The sequence below is a fragment of the Rhinoderma darwinii genome, chromosome 4 (assembly GCF_050947455.1).
Source record: "Rhinoderma darwinii isolate aRhiDar2 chromosome 4, aRhiDar2.hap1, whole genome shotgun sequence".
NCBI classification, from domain to species: Eukaryota; Metazoa; Chordata; class Amphibia; order Anura; family Rhinodermatidae; genus Rhinoderma; species Rhinoderma darwinii.
In genome coordinates, this window is record NC_134690.1 from 51897857 (window position 1) to 51915359 (window position 17503).

The 17503-nt window shown below is 47.7% G+C and overlaps 1 protein-coding gene across 1 annotated transcript in view; it reads right to left on the bottom strand.

The window, feature by feature from the left end:
* LOC142760409 (uncharacterized) overlaps nucleotides 1-17503 on the bottom strand; it is a gene marked incomplete at its 5' end in the record, with an annotated part of 42640 nt that overhangs the window by 6791 nt on the left and 18346 nt on the right. Inside the window, 1 exon segment of the mRNA XM_075863593.1 lies at nucleotides 1803-1862. Within this exon segment, the coding sequence (XP_075719708.1) occupies nucleotides 1803-1862 (60 nt within the window).

Genomic DNA, 17503 nt, shown 5'->3' on the forward strand with positions numbered 1-17503 from the left:
ATACATCGACAATGATGTCAGGGGCTTCCCCAGAGCAGGAGTCCCAGGCATGTTAGGAGCCCAGCTGGAGTCCCAGGAAGAGCCTACTAGCGCTCTGCCCGGGACTCCGGCTCTGGGGAAGCCCCAGACATCGCTGTTCATATGTGGACAGCGATGTCAGGGAATTCCACAGAGTCCCGGAGCAGAGCCGATACTAGCGCTCTGCCCGGGACTCCGCTCTGGGGAAGACCCTGACACACTGTCCATATATGGGCAGCTATGTCAGGGAATTACGCAGCGTCCTGGAGCAGAGCCGATACTAGCGCTCTGCCCGGGACTCCGCTCTGGGGAAGACCCTGACACACTGTCCATATATGGGCAGCTATGTCAGGGAATTCCACCGAGTCCCGGAGCAGAGCCTGTACTAGCGCTCTGCCCGGGACTCTGGCTCTGGGGAAGCCCCAGACATCGCTGTTCGTATGTGGACAACGATGTCAGGGAATTCCAGAGTCTCGGAGCAGAGCCGATACTAGCTTCTCTGTGTCCCGCGGGCCGCAGATGACAGCCCCAGGGGCCGCATGCGGCCCGCGGGCCGCGTGCTTGAGCCCCTGATTTAAATGCTGAGAAGGAGAGAAATGGGTGCACAGCACCAAAGCCATTCGTACTCACGCCAAACTCCCGCCAATCACAGGCTGCCGCTACAGCCAATCACAGGCTGCCGCGGCGGGAAAGGTCGGACTGGAGGAAGAAGAGGGACTCGTCACCAAGACAATGACCGGGTACGTATGAAATGCTTTTTATTTTATTTTTAATCAGCAGCATGGAATTGTTGTTGATGAATCTTGCTGGAACAGGAGCAGGCAGAAGGAATGGCCCGGGTTGACGGAACTTTATCGGACTATTAGCTGGACTTCGTGTAAACCTTAGCGTCAGCCCGCCAGTTCAGTTGCGTCCTAGGGGGTCCTCCGTTCGGACCACCGACTGAGGAGAGAGAGGGTTGTCATGAAAGGTAGCAGATGTCTGGGGGATGTCTGGGGCTTCCCCACACTGTCCATATATGGGCAGCTATGTCAGGGAATTCCACCGAGTCCAGGAGCAGAGCCTGTACGCTAGCGCTCTGCCCGGGACTCCGGCTCTGGGGAAACCCCAGACATCGCTGTTCGTATGTGGACAACGATGTCAGGGAATTGCAGAGTCTCGGAGCAGAGCCGATACTAGCGGCTCTGTGTCCCGCGGGCCGCAGATGACAGCCCCAGGGGCCGCATGCGGCCCGCGGGCCACGTGCTTGAGACCCCTGATTTAAATGCTGAGAAGGAGAGAAATGGGTGCACAGCACCAAAGCCATTCGTACTCACGCCAAACTCCCGCCAATCACAGGCTGCCGCGGCCGCTACAGCCAGTCACAGGCTGCCGCGGCCGCTGCAGCCAATCACAGGAAAGAAGGTCGGACTGGAGGAAGAAGAGGGACTCGTCACCAAGACAACGACCAGGTACGCATGAAATGCTTTTTATTTTATTTTTAATCAGCAGCCTATTTTCTCTATCAGTGATTGATAGAGACAAGTGGCTGCCGATTAGTATAATATTTTTGTAATGTTTTTTCTGCCCGCCCAGGTTCGGTCAAAACGTGTTCGGCTGTACCCGGTGAAGTACGGATTCGCTGCGAAGCGAACTTTTCGCGATGTTCGGACCGAAACCGGGTCGGTTGTCCCGATTCGCTCATCTCTAATTCCATGTATTTGCCTTGACCTGTATAATCAGTGTATTATGACATCGGAAGGCACCAAATATAGAATTATAAATAGAATTGTCACGTTACATACGATTTTGATCAATCTCACAGTTCTCAACTTCATCTTCAGCCGCTCGTCCAGATCTCCTCCCTGCAATAAAATAATAAGGGCAAAATTTGTGCCATTTTAACATAGTTTACTTTAATAAATGGGACTTAATCTATGTCTCCTTGGAGACCACGCCCACTTTTTAGTCACTTTTTAAATTTGTCAAGTGACGAGAGAAGATACATTTTACACCAAATTTCTTGCATGTCACCGTTTGCAACTTTATTTGGTTAACTTACAAAATAAACTGACATAAACTACCCAGTAAATATGGGCCATAATGTATAACAAACCCCCAAATTCTCAAATATCCCACATTTTCAGATTAAATGAACATATATATTATGTACATACCTTCAATGTTTGGAGACTGCTGGCATCATGGTGGCAGATTTTCCTCCACATTACTGTTTTTCTTCTTGGTCCCAAAACCTGAAAGTAAATGACTGAACCTCCTATCACCGTGTATATAAGCCCCCGGTTTTCCTGTTGTTCTTCCCCTGCCATGCGTCTCGTGCATGAAGTTCTCCTCTTCCAGTGTTCCGGATTCCGACTGGTGACTTCACAAACATCAGAAGCTTCCGCTATTCCCTGTGAGATCCTCATGGTGAAGTATCTTGTGTCTGTTTATCTTCATATCCTGGACTGAGCAGTCGCCCCCCCCTAAACCCCAGTTCTTATAGAGTCACAGTCATTATGACATCATGCAGTGAGGTAACAATGGCCTCCTGTACTTTATCTGATGATGTCACAAATATGACCAGAAGTGACATCTCCTGCTATAGTGTTAATAATAAGTATTTACAATATCACAGTGCAGATTGGTTAGCATTGCTGCCTTGCAGTGCAGAGTCCTTAATAGTGATAAGCGAATTTACTTTTAAATCGGCCGTTCGTTTCGGTCTAAATTCGTTTTGCGTATCGCAGGTCCCCCGATAGGCCTATCAGACTATTTAACGTCTTCTAGGACTGAATCTAAGTTGGTTACAGTCCTTGAAAACATCAGAGGGTCAAACAAGGCAATCAGGGTACATGCGATTTCACAAAAATAAGAACAATCACACTCAACACATACGCTGTACTACAGTAGCGACACGTCGCTACCGGCAGGTGAGATGACGTAGCTGTCCCATGTGATCACTGCGGCCTGGGATTGGCTGCAGCGATCACAGCTACGTCATCTCACTTTCCGGCAGGGACACGTCTGGAGACCAGGGAAGGTGGTGAGTATGTTTAGTTTTTTGTTTTTTTTTTAATAATCCTCTTCTCCCCTCTTTTTTTTATATAATTGGCAAATTGGCGGAGAGCGCTCACCGGTGGCCACCATTTTGACAATTCTTGCGCTGCGAACACCAAAACTTTCACATTTTGACGAATTTTAAGCTTTTGGGAAATTTGGACCTAATGTGATAATAGGTTTGCTCATCTCAAGTCCTTTATTCTTTCATGAAACAGTTATTTTGGCCTTTAACTCCTTAGTGACCAGCCTATTTAGGCCTTAATTTCCAAGCTATTTTTTTCGTTTTTCCATCGTCGCATTTGAAGAGCTATAACATTTTTATTTTTGCATCGACATAGCCGAGGACTTTTTTTTTGTGGAATTAGTTGTATTTTTTAATAATTAAATAATTAAATAATTATTTAACGATGGAGCAAACAAGTCATTTGTAATTTTTAATGGCACCATTTCGGGTACATATAATTTTTTGATTAACTTTTATTGGAGGGGAATAGAAAAAAAACCCAGCAATTCCGCCATAGTTCTATGCTGTTTACCGTGCGGCATAAATAACATGTTACCTTTATTCTATGGGTCAGTACGATTACGGTGATACCACATATGTATAGGTTTTTTATGTTTTACGACTTTTGCACAATAAAAACACATTTGAACTGAAATTATTTGTTTTTGCATCGTCACTTTTTAATTTTCCGTCAATTTAGTAATATGTGGGCATGTTTTTTGTGGTACTTTTTGGGGGTACATGCAGGGGCGTAGCTAGGGGGGACAGGCGGGGCATGTGCACCAGACGCAACTAAGGGGGAAAGTGGGGGGGTTGCCAGGACTTCACTATCCATGACAGCGCCCTACTACCTCTCTAAGAGGGGTGGCGGCGCCAATGTCACCAGCATCCCCTCCTGCACTGTAGGAGATGAATGGATGGGTACGTTCTGTGCCCGGCTATTCAGCGCCTTTCAACGACTCAAGCGATGTGGTTACTTCTTTGCGCCGCTTGCATTGTTGAAAGGCGCTGATTGACAGGGCAAGTCATAGTGCCCTGCCAATCACGGCCTTTCATAGACGCAAGCGGCGCGATGCTTGCGTCTATGAAAGCAACTGATTGGCAGAGCAGAATGACTTACCATGTCAATCAGCGCCTTTCAACGACGCAAGCAGCGTGAGGATGTAACTCCAGCAGACCTGCTCAGAAGATATCAGGTCTACATTGCCACTGGACGGCGTGGGAGCAGGAGTGTGTCAAGTTTTTTTTTTTATTCTAATAAAAATGTGAGTGATATTATCTACAGGGGGGGCTTTATCTACAGAGGTCAGCTCTATCTACAGGGGGGCTATATACAGAGGTCAGCTCTATCTACAGAGGGGGCTATATACAGGGGTGGGCTATATGCGGAGCACTATATGGGGAGCTATATGTGAGGCACTATATACAGGGGTTGGCCATATGCAGGGGTGGGCTATATGTGGAGCACTATATGGGGAGCTGTTAGTGAGGCACTATATACGGGGGTGGGCTATATGTGGAGCACTATAGGGGAGCTATATGTTTGGCACTATATACAGGGGTGGGCTGTATGTGGAGCACTATTTATAAGGGGTGATATATGTAGGGCACTATCTACAGGGATGGGCTATATGTTGGACACTATATGCAGGGGTAGGCTATATGTGGAGCACTATCTACAGGGAAGCTATATATGGGGCACTATCTACAAGGGGGGCTACATGTGGGGCACTATTTTCAGAGGGGGCTATATGTGGGGCAATATCTACAGTGGTGGCTATATATGGGACACTACAGGGGGCTATATGTGGGCACTATCTACAGGGGTGGCTATATGTGGGACACTATCTACATGGGGCTGTATGTGGGGCACTATCTACAGGGGCTCTACGGGATCACTATCTACAGGAAGTTCTATGTAGAGCACTATCTACAGGGGGCTCTATGGAGGGCACTATCTACAGGGGGCACGGTGTGTGTGTGTGCGTGTGTGTGTGTGGGACACAATGTATGGTGCTATTATAATTAGAGGTGCAGTGTATGGTGCTATTATAATCAGGTGCAGTGTATGGTGCTATTATATTTAGGTGTGCAGTGTCTGGCACCATGATAACTTTATCTTTGTTTATAGGTGCAGAAATGTTTGAACAGTAAGAAGCTGGAGACATGGAGTTGCAAACTGCAGAAATGGGCTGTGGCCGGGAGAAGTCATCATAGAGGTCTGGACCAGATGGGGAATAAAAGTGAAAAAGAACAACTAGAATCTGAGATCGTCACTGGTGAGTTACTTAATGTAAATGTTTATTCTGCCTCTAATCTACTGTAGTCACTGTATGATCTGCTGCAAGATGATGGGTGGTATGTTTTTTTGTGTGAAACAGCCACTCCCAGCATATCGTTAACATTGTTTGGGCCAAGCTGGGAGCTGTATACAATTTAGTGCAAACCTATACTGCAGGGGTTGCAATTAATTGAGCTGTATTTGTGCTGGTGTTGTATTTATGTACTAAGCTTTGTTCTGGCACTGTATATATGTACTGAGCTTGGTTCTGGCACTGTATATATTTACTGAGCTTGGTTCTGATGCTGTATATATGTACTGAGCATGGTTCTGGCACTGTATTTATGTACTGAGCTTGGTTCTGACACTTTATATATGTACTGATCTTGATTCTGATGCTGTATAAATGCACTGAGCTTTGTTCTGGTGCTGTATATATGTAATGAGCTTTGTTTTGGTGCTGTATATATGTAATGAGCTTGGTTCTGGTGTTGTATATATGTAATGAGCTTGTTCTGGTGTTGTATATATGAAATGAGCTTGTTCTGGTGCTGTATATATGTAATTAGCTTTGTTCTGGTGCTGTATATATGTAATGAGCTTTGTTTTGGTGCTGTATATATGTAATGAGCTTGGTTCTGGTGTTGTATATATGTAATGAGCTTGTTCTGGTGTTGTATATATGAAATGAGCTTGTTCTGGTGCTGTATATATGTAATTAGCTTTGTTCTGGTGTTGTATATATGTAATGAGCTTTGGTTCTGGTGTTGTATATAGAACAGTATTGCTTGTAAAATGTACAAATGGCTTTATGCTCGAGTTACATAAAAAAAATGTGACACCTCATTGATTGTTAGGGGAAACAAACATTGCGAGGGAGAAGGATATGTCGGGAAAGTGGTTCGGTGGGGGGGGCAAACTGAATCTTTGCCCCGGGTGCTAGAGAAACTAGCTACGCTTCTGGGTAAATGGGACTTATCTTTTCTTATCACCTTTTTGGGGGGCAATGGAAAAAAATAGCAATTCCGCCATCATTTTTTCCGTTTTTTTTTTACGGTGTTCCCCTTGCAGTTTAAATTTCATGTTAACTTTATTGTTTGGGTCATTACGGTCGTGGCGATCCAATATATGTGTACTTTTATTTCTTTTTTACATCTTTAATAAATAAAACCCCTTTTAAATGGAAAAAATGGTTTGTTGTTTTATTTACTGTAATCTTTATTAATAATTGTTATTTAACATTTATTACTTATTTTTTTTAGTCCCACTAGATCTTTTGATCGCAGATATAATGCTTTGGTATAGTCAGTATTGCATTTGCGGGTGACAGAGGGAGCTCCCTCTCTCTGTAAATGACTTGAATGCCGTGGTCGCTATTAACCGCAGCATTTAAGGGGTTAAACGGCCCCGATCTAAGTAAACTTCGATGGCTACCGTTGGAGCAAGATCCCGGCAGTCATCAGGACTTAGACTAGGCTGCCGTGAAAAAGCGGCGGCGGCCTAGTCTAAGACCCCTTAGTAGCCGCCATGAAAAGGCGTATTGGCGGTCACTAAGAGGGATGCAGTAATTATTTTATTTTTTTATCACTACGTTCCGTGGGCCATAACTTTTTAGTTTTTCTGTTTACGTAGCCATATAAGGGCTTGTTTTTTGCAAAACAAATTGTATTTTTTTATTTTATTTTTTTGATTTATTCTTTACGATATTCTTTGTGCGACAAAAATAACTATATTTTGCGGCTTGTTATAAGTATAGCGATAATTAATTTGTGTATTTTTTATTTATTTTTTAATCTCTGTTGCATATTACAACATTTTAAACCTGCGCCATTCACCCTGCTGCATAAATAATATGTTACCTTTATTCTATGGGCCAGTAAGATTACGGCGATACCAAATATGTATTTTTTTCTACTATTGCAAATAAACCCCTTCCCGCCACAGCCATTTATCGGATTTTCATTTGTGCTTTTTCCTTTCCCTCCTTCCTTAATTTTCACCATATAATGTAGTAGAAATGGAATGGAAAAAAAACAGTGATTCCTCCGCTGTTTTTTGGGTTTAGTTTTTACGGTGTTCACTATGCAATAAAAACGACATGTTAACTTTATTTTGTGGTACAATTACAGCAATAGCAAACCTATGTTGTTTTTAATGTTTTTCTACTTGGATAAAGAAAAAACGTATTGTTAAGAAAAAAATTTTTTGTGTTGCTATGTTATGAGAGCCATAACTTTTTTATTTTTCCATCAATGAAACAATGTGAGGGCTTGTTATTTGCGAAGCGAGCTATAGTTTTTATTGGGACCAATGTAGGGTACATAAATCTTTTGATCACTTTTTTTCCATTTTTTTGTGGGACATGAGGTGACCAAAACCAGTTATTCTGGCATTTTTGTCTTTTTACAGCGTTCACCCTGTGGATTAATTAACGTGAAATTGTAAGGGCATGACCAGACGTGGCGGAATTGCTCTGGAATTCCGCTGCGGACACTCCGCAGCGTAAATCCGCAGCGTACACGTTTCTCCATTGCCTTCCACAGCTTTTTAGTAGGGTTCGTTTACACGTTGCGGACAATTCCGCTGCGGAGCATAGGCTGCGGTGCGGAATTTGGTGTCCGCAGCATACAATGGTTGTTGCGGACGTGTCGCGGACTTGTTGCGGACTCATTGCGGAATTTCCCCATTGACTTCAATGGAGAGTAAAAATTCCGCAATGAAGTCCGCAGATGTTATGTGTGCTGCGGAGCGTATTGGTTTTACTAACATGACATTTCTTCATTCTATCTGGACCTATGTATTTCTAGGTCTACAGCCAGACTGAGGAAGTCAATGGGGCTCCCGTAATTATGGGTGACTACGTGTGTGCACCCGTAATTACGGGAGCGTTGCTAGGCGACGTCAGTAAATAGTCACTGTCCAGGGTGCTGAAAGAGTTAAACGATCGGCAGTAACTGTTTCAGCACCCTGGACAGTGACTTCCGATCACAATATACATCAACCTGTAAAAAAAATAGAAGTTCATACTTACCGAGAACTCCCTGCTTCTTCCTCCAGTCCGGCCTCCCCGGATGACGTTTCAGTCCAAGTGACGGCTGCAGCCAATCACAGGCTGCAGCGGTCACATGGACTGCCGCGTCATCCAGGGAGGTCGGGCTGGATGGCGAAAGAGGGACGCGTCACCATGACAACGGCCGGATAAGTATGAATTTCTTTTTACTTTTACTAGGGAAAGGACTGTAACTTCTCTCTATCCTGCACTGATAGAGAAAAGGGAAGCCCTCTTCCCCTCAATATGCAACGGCTAGTCCGCATCAACTTAATGCCCATTTTAAGCAAAGCCGCAACAGAATCTGCAATGCAGATTCTGTGCGGCATTGATGCGGACAGAGGCGGAAGAGATACGCCACGCCTGGGCATGCCCTAACAGTTCTGACTTTTACAGATGGTGATAATACCAGCTGTGTTTTTATAATTTATTTTTTACATGGCTTTTTTTAACTTTTAATAATTTTTTATACATAAAAAAACGTTTACTGTTTTTTTACTTTTTTTTATTAGTCCCCGTAGGGGACTTGAACCAGTGATCATTGGATCGTTTGCATTATATAGTGCAATAATAACCAGGGGCGTAACTAGGAAAGACTGGGCCCCATAGCAAACTTTTGACTGGGGCCCCCCTCCCCTGGGTGTCACACAACCCCCCCCCTTGTAGATAGTGCCTTTTTTACAGCCCCCCTGTAGATAACGCCATAAAGCGCCCCCTAGTAGATAACGCCATACAGCCCCCCCTGTAGATAACGCCATACAGCCCCCCCTGTAGACTGTGTGGCGTTATCTACAGGGGGGACTGTGTGGTGTTATCTACAGGGGGGACTGTATGGCGTTATGTACAGAGGGGGACTGTATGGCGTTATCTACAGGGGGGACTGTGTGGCGTTATCTACAGGGGGGACTGTGTGGCGTTATCTACAGGGGGGACTGTGTGGCGTTATCTACAGGGGGGACTGTGTGGCGTTATCTACAGGGGAGTTTGTGTGGCGTTATCTACAGGGGGACTGTGTGGCATTATCTACAGGGGTGACTGTGTGGCGTTATCTACAGGGGGGACTGTGTGGCGTTATCTACAGGGGGGACTGTGTGGCGTTATCTACAGGGGAGACTGTGTGGCGTTATCTCCAGGGGAGACTGTGTGGCGTTATCTACAGGGGAGACTGTGTGGCGTTATCTACAGGGGGACTGTGTGGCATTATCTACAGGGGGGACTGTGTGGCTTTATCTACAGGGGGACTGTGTGGCGTTATCCACAGGGGGGACTGTGTGGCATTATCTACAGGGGGGACTGTGTGGCTTTATCTACAGGGGGACTGTATGGCGTTATCCACAGAGGGGGCTGTATGGTGCTAACGCCATACAGCCCCCACTGTAGAGAACGCCATAGAGCCCCCCTGTAGAGAACGCCATACAGCCCCCCCTGTAGGGAACGCCATACAGCCCCCCCTGTAGGGAACGCCAAACAGCCCCCCCTGTAGGTAACGCCATACAGTGCCCCCCCTGTAGGTAACGCCATACAGTGCCCCCCCTGTAGGGAACGCCATACAGCGCCCCCCTGTAGGGAACGCCATACAGCGCCCCCCTGTAGGGAACGCCATACAGCGACCCCCCTGCAGGGAACGCCATATAGCGCCCCCCCCCCTGCAGGGAACGTCATACAGCGCCCCCCCCTGCAGGGAACGCCATACAGCGCCCCCCCTGCAGGGAACGCCATACAGCGCCCCCCCCTGCAGGGAAGGCCATACAGCGCCCCCCCTGCATGGAATGCCATACAGCGCCCCCCCCTGCAGGGAACGCCATACAGCGCCCCCCCCTGCAGGGAACGCCATACAGCGCCCCCCTGCAGGGAACGCCATACAGCGCCCCCCCCCCTGTAGGGAACGCCATACAGCCCCCCCCCCCAAAAAAAAATGCGACCTATAGTGTGTCCTACAAATAACATGCATCCCCTATCCACACGGATAGGGGATACTTGTGTGATCGGTGGCAGCGATAGGGAGAACGGGGGACTGAAAGTCCCCTGAAGTTCTCCATGACTAACCTCCGACTTCCGGCGTCCGTGTCGGCAGCTCAATATAAATGAAAGGAGCGCTGGTCACGCATGCGCACAAGCGCGACCGGCGCTCCATTCATTTCTACGGAGCTGCAGACACAGACCCCGGAAGTCCGAGGTTTGTGATGGAGAACTTCAGGGGACTTTCAGTCCCCCCGTTCTCCCTATCAATGCCAGCGATCACACATGTATCCCCTATCCTGTGGAGAGGGGATACATGTCTGTTGTTTAATGGCAGAGCGGGGAGATACCTCCCTGCTCTGCCGTAGTGTTCAGTGGCGTCCCGCTGTAGCAGCCATAGCGGCTGCTAGCGGAGCCTTCGGCCATGGTGGGGACCCGTACCGGCGGGCGACATGGGCCCCCTCATGCCGCGGGCCCCGTAGCAGTCGCTACGGCTGCTACGGTGGTAGTTACGCCACTGATAATAACGTATTGCAGTAAAATATGATTTTCATAGGATTCTATTAAACGCTGTCGCAGGCAGAGCTTAATAGAAGTACAAAGATGGCAGACCTGGAGGCCTTCATTTGGCCCCCAGGCTGCCATGATGACGATCTGCACCCGATGGGCTGTCAGAGGGGGCTGCCTCTCTCTTTCTAACAGCTTAGCTGATGGAGCCGTGACCCTGCTCCATACTCCCGCTTCCCGTCTATGACATAAGTATAAGTCAAATGTCGATGAAGGAGCCGGTTCGGCTCTGAAGCATGTTGCATGTTACGATATTAATAAAAGGTTAACATTTGCATGACTCCAGAGGATCATCCTTAATATCGCAAAGGAAACAGCGCCTTTGTAAAGGGTAATTTTTCACCGTCTTGCACTCAAAATATCCTAGTGCATCTCAGCATTCGATACTGATTATTCTCTGCCTGGGACACTAGTGGCTAGTAGTCCCCCGAACCAGCACTTGGACTATATAGACATCTTTTTGACTACCAGGTTGTCGTGTCCCCTGCATATACCGCCAGGGGAGTGTACACCTCTCACTTTCCTGCCTCTCCTATTTATCGTGAGATGATTCCCGCTGTTGCGCCAATGTGGGCTTTTCTTTAAAGTAATTAAGAAGTATTGGTCATGTTGCTTAAACAGTCAGTTCCCTTTTATTAAAAAGTGTTTTATTAGGTGTTACAGGTTTAGGACTTGCTTTATATTTTTATTCGGTCGCACCTGATTTAACGGTAGGTTTATGAGAATATACAAATGCAACAATGCACTAATGACATCTACAAAAGTGGGAGTGATTTTCTATAAGGAACATAATTCCCATTGTGTCAGTTATCTACTAGGGTATGGCCCTTTAATGACCAGCAAATTCAATAGTGACAAATATCAAAATGCTGCTCAGATTTTGTATGGCTGTGAAAGGGTCCAAGCACTGAGACCCCCACCAATCGCTTAAACGAAGCAGCAGAAGTGCTCATGTGAGCGCTCAGCCGATTCGTATCTGTTCGGCTTTTTCCGGAAATGAATGTATCGGAGTACAGACTCGAGAAAAATGTCTATGAGCCCGTACTTCGATACATCGGCTTTCCTGAGAAATCCGAACAGACACAAAGCAGCTGAGCACTCACACGAGGGCTTCTGCTGCTTCATTTGAGCAATTGGTGCAGATCTCAGTGCTCGGACCCCCACCAATTTAAACTTCTGACATGTCACTAAGACAGAAGTTTTTCAAACGTTTAGTTACCCTTTAACCCTGTGGTGGCACTGCAGCGAAATAAAGCCTTTCATAGATTACATCTGATCGCTGGGTTTCTCAGCAACATCGACAACCTCTTCATGTTCCTTCCAATCTCTTCCATTTTCGCTGGCCGACGGCTGAGGGGTGTGGCTTAGTAAGGGATGGGGGAAAATGGCTACTCTAGGACCCACACAGAAGAATTTCTCAGGCAAAACAGGAGCAAGTGGATTGTTTTGATTTTTATGTATTTTTTATCTTTAGGCTACATGCACACGTTGTGTATTTTACTGTGGGAAACACACAGCAAAACCTCTGGAAAAAAACACACCTGAAGGTGATGCGTTTTTCGGTGCGTTTTCTCCCATTTGATTCGTTTTTCGGTGCCTTTTCATGCTGAGAAATTTTGGTGGGATTTTCCTCTGCACTAGACAAATAGAATTTGCAAGCGGAAACGCAAGATAAAATGACATGCTGCGGATTCTAAACAATACACCACAGGTCAATTTCAGTCCCGAAAAATACCGTACCGTGTACATGAGATTTCTTGGAATCTCATTGAATATGCTGGTACTGTATTACTCTGCAGAGGTGCTGCACGCATATCCGCTCTCCAAAAAGGCACGTAATACGCATCGTGTGCATCGATCCTTAGTGTTCCTTTATAGTAGTAGCATTTATATGGATCATATGATGTATTTCTCTTCTGTATGTGTATATTATCCAATGCTTCATGGAATCAACCATATTGGATTATCAGCAGCAAAATAACCATAATAACCTCCCATAATATAAACTAATACCTGACTGCTATATAATATTGAGAAATGATGAGGAGACAGAGCTTTCATTTTTAAACACAATTTATTTAAATAAAATTCCTAACTAAAGCTATTGATCCAGAAGAAGGCAAAAACCCTGCGCACGTTTAGCCAATTTGTGCCACAGGGGAAAATTCCTTGTTGACCCCGAGAAAAGGCGATCAGTCCGAGAACCCAGGATCAGAGCTTGTAATGCAACTAACTAAAATCTTACTGATAGCTATGACATTATATGGAATAGTAAGTTATAAGAAGGTGTCCAATCCCAGATGTTCTCCACGACGTCCTGGTATCATGCAGGTCGCTCCTCCACTGATCGGACTACGGACATCACAGCTCGGCTATGGTCATCTCTGCTGGTGAAAGAGAAAGAAAACACTGCCCTCCTAGGTCACAGGAGAAGGCCAGTTCCATTATACCAGGTCCCTGATGTGGTGTAAAGCAAATGGCCGACTCCAGGAGGGCAGGGATTAGGCCTTTGGTCTGAAAGCCACTTTTTACACAATCAACTTCTTAGACTCACAATTGATGTCCTCCGTCTTTGAGTTTTTCTCCTCCTAATGGCCACATGTAACATGCAATTACCTCCTTCCCAGCTTGGATTTGCCTCACTGGTGAACATAGCATATAGCAGGTGTCTTCTGCTTTAACTATGGGAAACCATCGTTCCCTGTTATCCCATCAAAAAATAGTCATGGACCACTGAGAACTGTTCAGCCTCTATGCAGACCAAACAAGGTCCAGGGTCTAGGAGGACACAACCATGAGAGGCTATGGGATAACGTGTAAGGAATCTTAGCATGTGTGACATGGAGGAGTTATAGGAGGACATCAAACATCGGTCTTGCTAAAGTCATAATACATTCCATGTATTTACCTTGACCTGTATAATCAGTGTTTTATGACATCGGAAGGCACCAAATATAGAATTATAAGTAGAATTGTCACGTTACATACGATTGTGATCAATCTCACAGTTCTCATCTTCGTCTCCTTGGAGACCACGCCCACTTTTTAGTCACTTTTTAAATTTGTCAAGTGACGAGAAAAGATACATTTTACACCAAATTTGTTGCATGTCACCGTTTGCAACTTTATTTGGTTAAGCTTACAAAATAAACTGACATAAACTGCTCAGTAAATATGGGCCATAATGTATAACAAACCCCCAAATTCTCAAATATCCCACATTTTCAGATTAAATGAACATATATATTATGTACATACCTTCAATGTTTGGAGATTGCTGGCATCATGCCGGCAGATTTTCCTCCACATTACTGTTTTTCTTCTTGGTCCCAAAACCTGAAAGTAAATGACTGAACCTCCAGAAGAGGCCGTACTGAAAGAAGAAAAAAGGAATAAGGGAAGGCCTCCATGACTAAAATAGATGGGAGGGACACAGAGTTGGCTGGCCTATGAGAGGAAAGGGGGGGGGGACAGCAGGAGGGCTTGAGTGAGAAGGGGTGGGGATTGAAGGGGATGTACCTGTTTCCTGTTTGTGCTCTCCCTCTCTTCGCCAGGACACAGAAGCAGGAACATGTTTGTTACCCCTGCTGCGTCTGATGAGGAGGCTATGGAGCTGTTGCGGGCCGCAGCAGCCTCTCAGGGTCCTGGATGGCTCGGAGCACGAGTAGCGACGCTGCTGCAGGGACAATCGGGCGCTCCGGTCCAGGAGCGAGCAGAGTCGGCTGGAGCAAGCGGGGAGCGCTCTGTCATGCCGGTGGTCGCGGGGCTGCTGGAGCAGGCCGAGGTACAGGACCGGCGTACCAGGGGGTCGGGCAGGAGAAGAGGAGAGCCCGTTTCCCCCATGACTCAGGCCAGGGCTGGCACTCCCGGCGTGACGCGCAGCACGAGGCGCTCGCGCCCGCCCGCAAGGCTGAGTCCTGAAGACATCCCGCGGGCGCGGCGGCGCAAGAGGAGCCCATCAGTGGACCCTGCAGGCCAGACCCCAGGGCGGCCTGCCGCTGCTCTTTCGTCTGGTCCTGGGAGGAATCCCAAAACGCGGCAGCGCCCGGCGGCAGCGGCGAGGAGGACGCGGCCTTCACTTCCGGTCACATCCTCTCCTTCTTCAGCACGTGGCGGAAGGGCAACGGCGACCCTGCATGGTGATGTGCCAGCCAGAGGGTCGGCTCATGGTGTCATCGAGGTGGAAACGACCAGAGGTCGCAGGATGAGGTCGGTGGTTGGAGTGCCAGGGACGGAACAGCTTGGAGCTGGTTCAGCGGGACGGATGAGGCATGAACTGGACCTCGGCCAATTGGATGATGCGATGTCACCCCCCCCTTTACTCAGACGAAAATCGGAATTCCCCGTGCACACATTGCCAATGCGGACAGCGCCAGAGGGAGTCCGGAGCATTGGAGGACGGTGAGCGGCGGGCCTCTCCACGTGGACATGGGGGTCCGGCTGACGGGTTCACAGCCCCTGGGCAGCCTGGTGAGTTGACACCTACGTTACCATTTCCAGCTTTATTGATGTCGGGTATCGGTGTAGAGGGTGTCGAGGCGGTGGGCGTCGCGGCGGAGTCGGGGGTCCCGTCGCTACAGGCGGGTGCGGGGGATAGTTTGGCGGAGTTAGTGGGATGTTTAAAAGTGTTAGTGGGGCGGCTAGGTGGTTCCCCTTCCCAAGAATCGTCAGGTGTGGCGCCGGCCGCGGTGTGGGGGGGCAGTGTTGGAAGCGCTCCGGTTCGTCAAAACGGTGGGGGGTTGAATGCCGGGGCAGCGGTGGCAGTGGCGGCGGCGGTTCAAACAGACTCGCCAAAGGAGGTTGATAGGGTGCGTCTTGATGATCGTGCGCGCGGGGAGGTTTATGTTTGTTATGAGGGCCCGTTAGGGGCGCATTTAAAGCAGGAGGTAAAGGAAAGGATTTGGAAGGACGAGTATGTGGAGATTTTTTCCTTGCTTCCGCTGGAGAAGTTTAATTTAGATAAGGTGAAGCGGGATGAAACAAAAAAGGATGAGGAAGAAAAGAGACGGTACAGGTTGATTCCAAAAACGTTCGTCAATTGGATGCAGGCTTTTGCAATTTTGGCGAGCGTTATTGGGGAAAAGGCGCCAGATAATTGTTCCGGCTTGTTTTGTTATTTGGATGCGGTGGGGGAGGCGCATCGGGTTTATGGGGGCCAGGCCTGGCTTCGTTACGATGAGCAGTTTCGGCAGAGGAAAGCGGTGCGGCCGAATATACGGTGGGACCATAAGGACATAGCCTTATGGTTGAAAGTGACGGCACTTTATAAGCAGGGGCAGTCCTTTCCCGGGAGCGGGAATGCAGCAGGAACTTCCGGCGGGGGTAGTCAGGCCTCAGGTTCAAAATTTGGGACGTGTTGGCAGTTCAATGAGGGGCAGTGCAAATTTGGAGCGACGTGTAAATTCAAGCATGCGTGTTCACATTGCAGCGGGCAGTCACATGGAGCGTCTAAATGTTTTAAGAAGGGTAAACGACAAGGGGGAGCCAGCGGTGCGTCTGGTTATGGGGGAGACTCCGGTGAAACTCATAAAGATGGCCCCCTTTCTAAGTAGGTACCCCAATAAGGAGGGGGCGCGGTTGATTAGTTTAGGTTTTGGTTACGGTTTCATTATTCCGCCCCCTTTGCATGAGGTCCCTTTCACGCAGCGCAACCTTAAGTCGGCATATCAGCATGCGGGGGTAGTCTCGGAAAAAATCCGGAAGGAGATTGATCTGGGCAGAATGGCGGGCCCCTTTAGCACGATCCCAGTTCCAGGTTTGGTGGTGTCACCGTTGGGGGTGGTTCCAAAACGAGAAGGTAACAAATTCCGGCTTATTCAGCATTTGTCCTTCCCGAAGGGGGCGTCGGTTAACGATGGCATTGACCAGGATCTCTGTTCTGTGGTCTACACGTCGTTTGATGCGGCGGTAGCGTTGGTACGTGGTTACGGAAGAGGGGCTCTGATGGCAAAAACTGATATTCAAGCGGCATTTCGTTTGTTGCCGGTTCATCCGGACAGCCAGAGGTTATTGGGATGTTATTGGGAAGGGGATTATTACATTGATCGATGCCTTCCCATGGGTTGTTCGTTGTCGTGCGCGTACTTTGAGGTGTTTAGTTCTTTTTTGGAATGGGTAGTCAGGGAGGTCGCGGGGGTGGAATCAGTTATTCACTATCTCGACGATTTCTTGTGCGTTGGCCCGTCGTGTTCGGGGGTTTGCGCAAATTTGTTGGAGACGGTCAATTGGGTGTCAAGGGAGTTCGGTGTACCCTTGGCTGTGGAAAAAACTGAGGGTCCGGTGACGACCATTTGTTTTTTGGGAATTACTATCGACTCCGTAGCAATGGAGTGCAGATTGCCGGAGGATAAGTTGGGGGATTTGCGGTTGGTAGTGGAGCGAGCGTGTCGGATTAGGAAAATTACGCTACGTGAATTGCAGTCCTTATTGGGGAAGTTGAATTTTGCCTGCCGCATCATGCCGATGGGCAGGGTTTTTTGTCGGCGGTTGGCAGCGGCGACGGCGGGGGTTCGGGAACCCCATCATTTCATTCGTCTGGCTGCAGAGCACAGGGAAGATTTACAGGTCTGGCTCCATTTTCTGG